This window comes from Pyxicephalus adspersus, chromosome 4 (genome assembly GCF_032062135.1).
Source record: "Pyxicephalus adspersus chromosome 4, UCB_Pads_2.0, whole genome shotgun sequence".
NCBI lineage: Eukaryota > Metazoa > Chordata > Amphibia > Anura > Pyxicephalidae > Pyxicephalus > Pyxicephalus adspersus.
The window spans coordinates 146,537-156,773 of NC_092861.1; the positions used below are offsets into that span (position 1 = coordinate 146,537).

General features: G+C 50.1%; 1 protein-coding gene across 1 annotated transcript in view; it reads right to left on the reverse strand.

The window, feature by feature from the left end:
• The window catches only part of CAD (carbamoyl-phosphate synthetase 2, aspartate transcarbamylase, and dihydroorotase), a 26,867-nt gene that overhangs the window by 3,171 nt on the left and 13,459 nt on the right, over window positions 1–10,237 (reverse strand). The window contains 19 exon segments of the mRNA XM_072408513.1: window positions 1,262–1,312; window positions 1,856–2,000; window positions 2,089–2,184; window positions 2,261–2,401; window positions 2,511–2,701; window positions 2,896–3,097; window positions 3,244–3,375; window positions 3,782–3,946; window positions 4,025–4,191; window positions 5,063–5,144; window positions 5,901–6,146; window positions 6,217–6,321; window positions 6,778–6,960; window positions 7,036–7,203; window positions 7,517–7,735; window positions 7,956–8,138; window positions 8,705–8,929; window positions 9,439–9,537; window positions 9,923–10,169. Coding sequence (XP_072264614.1) covers window positions 1,262–1,312; window positions 1,856–2,000; window positions 2,089–2,184; window positions 2,261–2,401; window positions 2,511–2,701; window positions 2,896–3,097; window positions 3,244–3,375; window positions 3,782–3,946; window positions 4,025–4,191; window positions 5,063–5,144; window positions 5,901–6,146; window positions 6,217–6,321; window positions 6,778–6,960; window positions 7,036–7,203; window positions 7,517–7,735; window positions 7,956–8,138; window positions 8,705–8,929; window positions 9,439–9,537; window positions 9,923–10,169 — 3,047 coding nt within the window.

The window sequence follows — 10,237 nt, forward strand, 5'->3', positions numbered from 1 at the left end:
TTAATGTACAGCGCTGCGTAATATGTTGGCGCTATATAAATCCTGTTTAATAATAATAAAGAGGTAAACCTTCATGAAGCCATTTATATTTCTCTAATCGTATGAATAGATCGCCAGGAATGTTCCGTAACGTTCTGTAACATTTCGAGTTTATTGGGAATATGTTCCCGGACCCGTATAATGGGATCTTTGTGATATTCACGTCAATGAATGTATTGTATCCATCTTTATTATTGGATTGCATTGTTATATGATGATTTATACATTTGTCAATGCTTTCTTATACTTTTGTATCCCCTGATGAAGCCCATTGGCGAAACGCGTCGGGACGAGACTGAGCATGCTCACTCGCTCAGGCAGCCGATTGCCTGGTACCGGAGGGGGCCCCCGCTGTGTTATTACGCTCATTTCTTTATTTTGTTCTTGATCTATTGCACTTTATGTCACTCCCCACGTTAGCGGCAGCATACTCGCGTGTGCCAAATATATACCGCTAACCTTTGCCACTCAAACCCTTCTCTTTCACTTTGATATTTCCTTGTATTTGATGGGTTGGCGACATTCATACAAATTCAATAGGCGGGGGTCACATCTCTCGATATTTACCTTAACATAAAAAAGGAAACCTGCCAAGCTCTGCATCCCCCATAGCTGGGAAGGGACAAATCTGTACAAGGGCCCCGCCGAAACCCCCATGTCACTGCTGTCATGAAGACAGGAAAAAGAGCGCCACCCACTGTTCAGGCTGAGGTACACAACATGGAGGTCAGCACTGCAGGTTCCGTGGGGGAGGAGTCTGGAGACAGAACTAATCCACCAATGACAGAGCTTGGCAAACCTCCAGCAGCCACACCCACCTCCAGAGATTAGGAAAGGTTCTGGCGACATTCAGCGGCACAAAGATACTCGAGGAACATAAGAGGAAATTAACGCGGTCCGGGAACCAATGGCAAGTGCCACACCCTGCACCATTCTGTCGTCTGATTGGTCACCCACCTACATGCCGCTGAATCTCGCCAACAGATACAATCAGGATGAATTACAGAAATATTTAGGAGTCTGGGGGCGGAGTCACCACTGAATAAATTAGGCCGCCATTATACCAACTAGAGGTTCCAATCCTGAGATCACCAGGAAGCACGTCATGTGACTGGCCGCCATTTCCCCAGCAGAGAGCCCGGCCCCCACCCTGACCCCCCCCCCCATTACAAAGGATCATCATGATTTCAGTCAGTGAATTTTACAGATTGATGAACGTTACCCATCTTCACCGCATTCCCCCCGCGCTGAGTGACCGACATCCTCCGCCGTACTGGACACCACAATGAAAAGTTAGTAGGCTGGACATAGCGCCCCCTACCTACCATAACACTGCATTGCTATATGGGACCCTGAGCCCTGCACCAGAACTGCGCAGACACTCCGCAACTAATGGGAGGAGCCTGGGGGGAGGGGATTACAGCAATGCTTTATCCAACTGCTGGGGGAAGGAACTTTTAAGGCAGCCAATGGCAACTCCTTACTGGCCATATTAAACTACAATGATCACAAAGGATTCAGGGCCCCCCCATTGAGGGCCACAAAAGATTCCAGGTCCCCCATCAAGGCCCACATATGATAAGGACCCCCATTAAGGCCCACAAAGGATTTATCTACATTGAACTCTTTGGGCCCCCAAGATATAAAATCTTTGCTCTTCATTCTTATTGAACTTTCCCTCCCGGGCCTTGGCACACATAGTGGGTGCAGCCCCCCGGGGTCATAACCCCAACCATTACAGCTTTTTACCTACAGGGAACGCTGCCCCTAGTGGGCTGTAATAGTCTGCCTGTAACACCTTCTCCTCATGCATTACCTGGCAGGCCAGGGTCAGACGAGCGGTGGATTCGTGGTGGCAGATGGAAGCGGGCATCGCCAGCAGCGGTGGTCCTCCGAGGACTGGGGGCCCGGCTCCGAATGGCATCACTCTGAACAGTCACATGACGATGGCGTTCCGGAGTCTAAAATGAAACCATCATCATGGAAAGTCACCATATCAGAATGGATAGAGATGATCCTCCTAAACATTGCACCATTGCGGGGACTGACCTTAAGGACTTCTTTAGTCTGGGTGGGGAGAGGCAGAGGAGCCAATGGAGCCGTCCATTTCCTGACATCCTGACCATACCCAGCCGGCACCAGGACCTAGGAAACGGGAAGATCGGTGGGTTCATGGGAGACTTCAACACATCACAGATAGGTGGCTAGCTTGAGGACTTACCTGACCATCAATGTACGCAACTTCACCCCGAAGAACAACCCTACGCACGGCTCCCTTCACCCTCAAACCCTCAAATGGGGTCCACTTAGATTTGGTGAATTTCATCGATTGTGGGACAACCCACTCGTGTTCCAAATCCACCTGGAAAGAAACCAGACGTTGGCATGAAAGAGGGGGGGAAGGGAGAGAGGAAGGGAGAGAGGCCGAGAGTGGACAGCAGAGGGGCATTGTGGGAAGACCGGTCACTTACCTCCACATATGTATTTTCCTGCACCGGCAGAGAGAAGATTTTGCGCGGGTTGTCATACAGACGTTTGATGATGTCATCAATGGTCAGCCGACCTTCACTAACAGCGGTGAGCAGTAAGGGGAGCATGGTCTCCAGGCCGGGATACCCAGGGGGAGGGTTTGGGCTTTCCTTTTCCTCCACACTGTGCGGGGCTGTGGGGGAGGGGATTATCAATGTTTATTGGGAGATTTGTGATCGTGAAAACAACAAACCCGACGCTTCCTGAAATCTGCCCACTTCCTGTGACAACAAAGTGCCTGACTGAAGTCTGGGGTCACCGGCTTTATCACACATCAACCTGCAGACATTGTCCAATCATACGCTGGCAGAACCTCACAACTATTACCGTGGTCCGTGGCAAAGCAGTCAATGATGTCCAGGTTGTCCCACAAGGCCTGCATGTCCGCTCGGGTCCCCAGCATGGGTCTGACTTGCCCTTTCTCATTTCCCAGTCGCTCCAGGTCCTCCAGACACAGGAAGAGGTGGTGAGGGGCCACTTCACAGGTCACATTAATTCCTTTCTGCTTTGCAGCTTTAATGATCAGAATCTAAGAATGCAGAGTGACAGAGTATGTGGGCATCTGATGGCATAGATAGGGGACTTACCTCTGCCCCCCTCCTCGTGGCCACTTACCTCTACCACCCCCACCCCACCACCTCGGGCCACCTACCTCTACCCCTCATGGCCACTTACCTCCTCCTTCTTGGCCACATGGCAGATGTGAACTGAACGCTTGTATAGCTGAGCCACCATTAGAATTGCTGCAACCGTCTGGTTCTCTGCGTGAGCCACAATTGGCAGGTGGGACGGCCACTTCTCAAAGTGCTGCAAAAGGTAATGAAAGAGGTTTAGGTGCCGCCCAGAACCCAATAACCCCGGGGGGGTCCCAAGATGTCACCCCAAACAGAGGAGGCCTCAGAGTGCAGATTCAATGGCAGTAATAATTTCCCACCAGGGAATGTTTGGGTGAATGTCAGATTTCCTGTTTTATATTTAGAGCTCTATCATTTTCTGTGAATGTCTTTAGGACAAGCGGGGACAATAAAACCTGACAGAATTTCATTTATAGAGCCGGAGATTTGATTTTGAACAGTTCTAGGATTGGTGTCGGGCACTGAACACAAAATCCACAACTCAGAGGACAGCAGGATTCTGCCCATCTGGGACCCCAAAGACCCCCCAAAGGGTTCCTCAGACTGGGGCAATACTGAAAGGGGAGAGCAGCACTCACCTCCATCCACAGAGAGACATTGTCCATCTTCAGCTGCGAGTAAGTGTCATTCAGATACATCTTCAGCCCGGCTGCTGCACTGGCAATAGAGGAGAGGGATGCGGCATTCTCAGAACTGGCACCCAGGAAGAGGGCATAGTCACAGCGGGCACCGGCCTCTGCTAGCTGTGATTGGAAGATTGTGAGGAATCAGAGGGAGGAGTGGCAAAGTGTGACACTATAGTATCAAAGTGTGTGACTTACCTTCTGTGCCAGGGAAAAGGTGGCAGCATCGGTGATGGCTGGATTGGTGTTTGGCATGGCACACACCATAGTGACCCCTCCTGCCAGTGCTGCTGCCGTGCCAGTGGAGAAATCTTCTTTATGTGTGGCACCAGGTTCTCGCAGATGTACATGGACGTCAATGAGACCTGAGGAGATGAGAAGCAGAAATGATATAAGGACACGGAACGTGGTCATCGTTAGGAATATTCCTCATGTATGTAAATCCCGATCCCAAGATGGGATATTGTCATTTTCCCAACAGCAGATTCTTTATATATTTACAGATTGCTCAATTCATTCTTACCCTTAGGTCTTCTGATTCCACTCTTCCCTCTATTCTTCCCTCCTTCCTATGTTCGTTATTGAGCAAGGGACTTTTAGGAATTGGACCCATCGGTCTGGTCCCAGATTTGGGGTTCCCTTGCTTTAAGGTGCTTTCTATAGGTGGTATATGGTACCTACTCGTCCTGAACGATCTCCCCTCCGTTTCCCAATTGGGTCATTTTTACATGTCTGGTGGCTCATGGTTCTGGACGAAGGTTGAAAATCTACTTACATAACTTAATGCCAATTCCGAGAGATTCCCTGAACGCAGATCACCGCAGATCTACTTCTTCATCCACAGCCCAGTCTCATGCGACATTTCCTAACAGCTGCTAAAGTATTGCTGGTGCCTGGCTGTCCCCCGTATCGAGCTATCCTGGGAGACGAGTCTCCTCTATGAAACGTCTTGGCTATCAGATACTATGACTGGCTACCATAGATTATGAAAATCCTCCCCTCTTCATTCCATTGTTCCCCTTCTGTGTTCCAAAGGTTTTATCCTGCATGTAGGGAGTTTTCCTTACAATAATATATATCAATGCTCAATATATTTCTAGTTACTTTGTGTGATTCCCTCGTTTTGTTTCGGTCTTGTAAATTCAATAAGAAATTATTCCGAAAAAGAAATATTCCAGATTACCTGGAGTACAATAACAACGCCCGGCAATACCACAATGACCCCCTTCCCCTCACCTGGCAGACGGATAAATTTCTGGGAGGTCATACAGTCCACGTGGGTCTTTACAGGGGGGGCGGCGCCAATCTGACGCAAAGCCTAGAACAGAACATTCAGAATCGGCATTAAAGAATAAAATTCAGGTAACGTACAGAAAGAAACCAACAAAGAAAATCTCGCTGTTTGTAGCCTCAACAATCTGATTTTATGAAGGAAGATATAATAAGATCTGTAATAAACACACAGAGCAATCCACGTCTGCCATGTACGGCTCCTCCCCAGCAGTCTCAGGGCCCGAGATCAGAGGGCTTCCCATTGTTTGCTGTTATAGGACCCGAAGCCCCACAACGCCATTATCTCCATTTCAGGATCTTGTATTAGAATGTGGAGGTCATCAGATCTCTATGTTCAGCAACTACTTCCGGGTACGTCAGATCCCCATTATCAGCGACTACTTCCGGGTACGTCAGATCTCTTAGCGGCTACTTCCAGGTACGTCAGATCTCCATTATCAGCGGCTACTTCCGGGTAAGCGGCTACTTCCGGGTACGTCAGATCTCTATTATCAGTGGCTACTTCCGGGTACGTCAGATCTCTATTATCAGTGGCCACTTCCGGGTACGTCGGATCTCTATTATCAGCGGCCACTTCCGGGTACGTCGGATCTCTATTATCAGCGGCCACTTCCGGGTACGTCAGATTTCCAGCCAACGCTCATTCCACCCTGTGGTAGTTATTAAGGTGCCGGAACCTGGACCCACACAGCACAATTCAGACATTTTAGATGCTACATGGAACATGGCGCCCCCTACAGACAAGGAGGGAATTGCTGTACATGCCCTCTGCATTGCTCACCTCTACAAATAGTTTGGTGCACTTGATATCAATAATTAGTGGGACAGAATAGTCCACGGCCAATCGGCGGGTCCGGTACCCGCGTGTGACGAAGGAGGACAGCCGGCGGCCCCCCGAGTTTCTCATGGACAGATTGATGACCAAATCAAAGTGGTTCTCAGACAGATGATCCATGATGCTCCTCTGCTTCTCTTTCATAGGTCCATCGCTGTCCGGATCCTCGAAGACCCAATCCATGGCCTTTATCTGTAAGACAGTGGCAGCCATTAGCACTGATGGGGACACAAACCGTGACCCAATGGTGACGTGGGCTCACCTTGATTCCGTGCTCTGTATAGAAGTCGGCTGTGCCAAGGCTGGCGTATAGGCTATACCCGAGGGTCTCCAGGGTACGCACCGTGGGCAGAAGCTCGCTCTTATTCTGTAAAGGAGAAAGAGGGAAAACGTTGCCATAATGAGCGGAACCCGGGAAATGTTTACTGTGAGAATAATCACAAAAATCCCAACCAATCGGGAAACAGAACCACCCCAGTGCCAGATACAAGTGGGCCGGGGTAACGCTTCCCTGGAAAGGGAATTCTGGGTAAATATTCTGTACGTGACAAGAACCTTAGTAAGGGGGGGTTGTATGACACTGGGAGTGGAGGGCCACGGAAGCATTGTGAAGAATATAAAGTGCTCAGGGGTGGAAGTCACCGATATCACATTAAATGGAAATAAAAGTCTCCCCAAAGGTAACTCGGACCCAGAACAACCACAAGGCCAAAAGGACAATCAGCACCAGAAATCCCTTTTTACAGACTGACGAGAACCTCCCTGAGGGAACCCATCTGATTTTCCATTTAGTAATGGGCCCCGGACCCCCCCACACCCTTACTTTGTAGCTGCCAATAGTCAGCAGGATGTTGTGCTGGGGAATCTTGAAGCCGGTACTCAGCATGGCCTTCAGATAGGCTTCATATCGGTTCTCCCCGAAGCAGGCCACCTCCCCTGTGCTGGTCATCTCCACACCGAGGACCACATCTGCTCCGGCCAGACGGGAGAAGGAAAACTGAGGCACCTTGAATGGAGAGGCCACAGATAACACACACTACATACCACAGGAATAATCAGAAGGACAGGAGGTCATACAAACCTTCACACCAACCACTCCTGTCCCCGTCATTACTCCAACCGGCTCCACTTCCTCTCCCATGATCACCTGCGTGGCCAGTGCCACCATATCCACCCCCAAAGTCTTGGAGACAAAGGGAAAGGAGCGGGAGACTCGAACGTTGCACTCTATGACTTTCAGCTGATCATCCTGCGGAGGAGACGAGAAGGAGAATATTAGGGGGGGGGGGGAATCAAAGAGACACCCCATGTGTGGGAGGAGATGGAAGCCCTGAGCTCATCCAAGCACCTTGGGAATCCAAACAATGGGCTACGGGTTTACATGGTTTGCCAGACACTGCCCCAATAGGCCCCATTATTTCTTGTGACAGGTTCTCTTTAATAAACAGAAATGACTCCTCATAATGGACACGTGGATGGACGGGCCCTGGATGGACGGGCCGTGGATGGACGGGCCGTGGATGGACGCGCCGTGGATGGACGCGCCGTGGATGGACGCTTACCTTGGCAATAAGCTGCAGGTTGAATGGCCCAGTCACCTGCAGCTCCAGCCCCACCGAGTGCACAATGGTTTTGATCCTCTCCAGGGTTTTGGGGGTAATGTCCTGAGCGGGGGTGACCAGTGTAGCATCTCCAGAATGGACTCCGGCATTCTCAACATGTTCAGAAATAGCGATGGCCACCACCACCCCATCACAGGCCACAGCATCCACATCTATCTCCTGCAAAGAACACAACATTACATAAATGGTGGAGTTCCTGTAATCAGAGACTCAGCACAGAAATATTACATTCATCTGGGGGATACCCTTAGACGTCTCCGGATGCTATGTGTACATTGCAGCACCCGAGGGGTACCCTGCCTTTAGACGTCTCCGGGTGCCATGTGTACATTGCAGCATCACTTCCCAGATCGCCATGTTAGATGGGGAGCAGACTGACCTTGGCTTCCTGGATGAATTTGGAGATGACCACGGGATATTCTTTGGACACCGCCACGGCGGTGCTCAGCACTTTCTCCAGATCTTCTTCTGAATAGGCCACGTTCATGGCTGCCCCACTCAGAACGTAGGATGGGCGCACCACGCAGGGGAACCCCACCGAGGTACAGAACTGCACGGCAGACTGGAGAGAGGGGCAAATAGAAGCATGAGAGAGGGGGCAACAGAGGGGGCACCTGAAAGCTTTGCACCAACATGCAGCAGGTGTGGCGGTGGGTTAGTATGGGGGAGGGGTACAAACGTTATACAGAGAATACTCCATTTAATTCATGCTTTCAGTATAATATATAATAACTCGAGCATTAATCTGCTGCTGCTAATAGCCATCACCACACACCCCCTTATCCCCCCCGCCCCACAGATTTCATTATGGAGAATGGTAAATCTTATGTGAAAGTTCCAAGCTCCTGATTCTATGTACAGTGAATATGCCTGGGTTGGAGTGAATGTGTATGCAGGATTTGGTTCAAACCTTTATGCAACAATAAAATAAAGCCAATGATCAGACACCCAAACCAATGCCCTCTCTATGTGGCCGATATAATCTCAGCAGCGGTAAATCAAGCAGATGATTGCGAGATGTGTGTGTGCCCCCTAGTGTCTTATCATTGGAATTACACCGTGCAGTAACACTGCATGCTATCCCCTTCTATTAGTCTTCCCTTATTGGTCAGGGCAGGACCCCAATACCTCCATATCAGACAGCTCCTTCCACTGTGGTTGGCTGATCCCGATGGTATCCAGCATACGGGAGAACTTAAAGCGGTTCTCTGCAGAGTCGATGGCTTCCGGCTAGGTGCCCAGGACGCGGCATTGCTGGCGGTGTAGGGACATGGCGATGTTGTTGGGAAGTTGCCCCCCCATCGACAGAATGATCCCCTCTGGGTTCTCCAGCTCATAGATGTCCATCACCACCTGGGGGAGGAGATAAGAGGAGTCACTGATGGGGTAACAATCTGCCATTAAATTTACCTGTGGCCCCCCGAGGGTCTTTTGTGTCCCTGCTGACCAGGAGGGCACTTGGAGCCCCAGCTAGAAATCTACTGCAATAAACCTAATAAATCTGAGGATAAAAAAAACAGCGGAGTCTGGATCCGCCCCTCTGCCTTCTCATTGGTTACCTATGTCACCCATCATATTAATGGACCTATGGGGCAGGACAGGGGGAGGAGCCAAGATAACACATCACATTTTTAGGGCATGACAGGGGGAGGAGCCAAGGTCAGCCATCACATTTTTAGGGCAGGACAGGGGGAGGAGCCAAGATAACCCATCACATTTTTAGGGCATGTCAGGGGGTGGAGCAAAATCAGAACTTATATTTAGGATTTCCACAAAACAGAAAAGGAAACTTTATAACTTGTAATGGTGGCTCCGGGTCCTCAGTCTTAGACCGGTGGTGCCCATTGCGGACTGGCACTCACCTCGAAGGAGATCTCATCAAAGTACAGTCTGTTGCACATGTCATAGTCGGTGCTGACCGTCTCCGGGTTATAATTCACCATAATCGTCTTAAAGCCCATCTGAGAAAAACAGAATAAACGGGTTTAAACCGAGGGAAAACAAACATCATACTACTGGCAATCCCGCCAGTAAGTCACTTCCTGTTTTGGACTAACAGATGACAAAACATAGGAGGAGGGGTTCTGTCGTTCAAAGAACTGAATACAAAATGTTTGGGGGGAGGGGGATCCTCTCAGGCCCTCTATGACCGCAGAATAGAGCAGAGCTGAGGTTGTCACACGGACAGGAAGTCACAGAATGTATGTGACACATAAAATACAACTTTCATATACCTAGAATAAAAAAAAGATGTCTGGAGCTGGGTGGATAACAGGGGGTGGGACCTCACTCACATGCCCCGCCCTAGAGGAGCAGTCCACAAATTGCAGGCACCTCCCTACTCACCTTGCGCAGTTCCTGGATACAGCCCACCGCACACCAATCAAACTCCACACTGCTGCCGATGCGATAAACTCCAGAGCCAATCACCATGACGTGCGGCTCCTGGAATTGCAGGTCGTGCTCTGTGCCATTGTAGGTCAGGTACAGGTAATTGGTCTGTGCCGGCCACTCAGCAGCCACCGTGTCAATCTGCTTCACCACCGGCAAGATCTGCCACTCCTGGCGTAACTTCCGGACCGCCAGCTCCGTGCTGCAAATGGGGAAGACACCCCGGGTTACACCCCCTCAATCTCCATACCCAACCAACATACAGCAAAT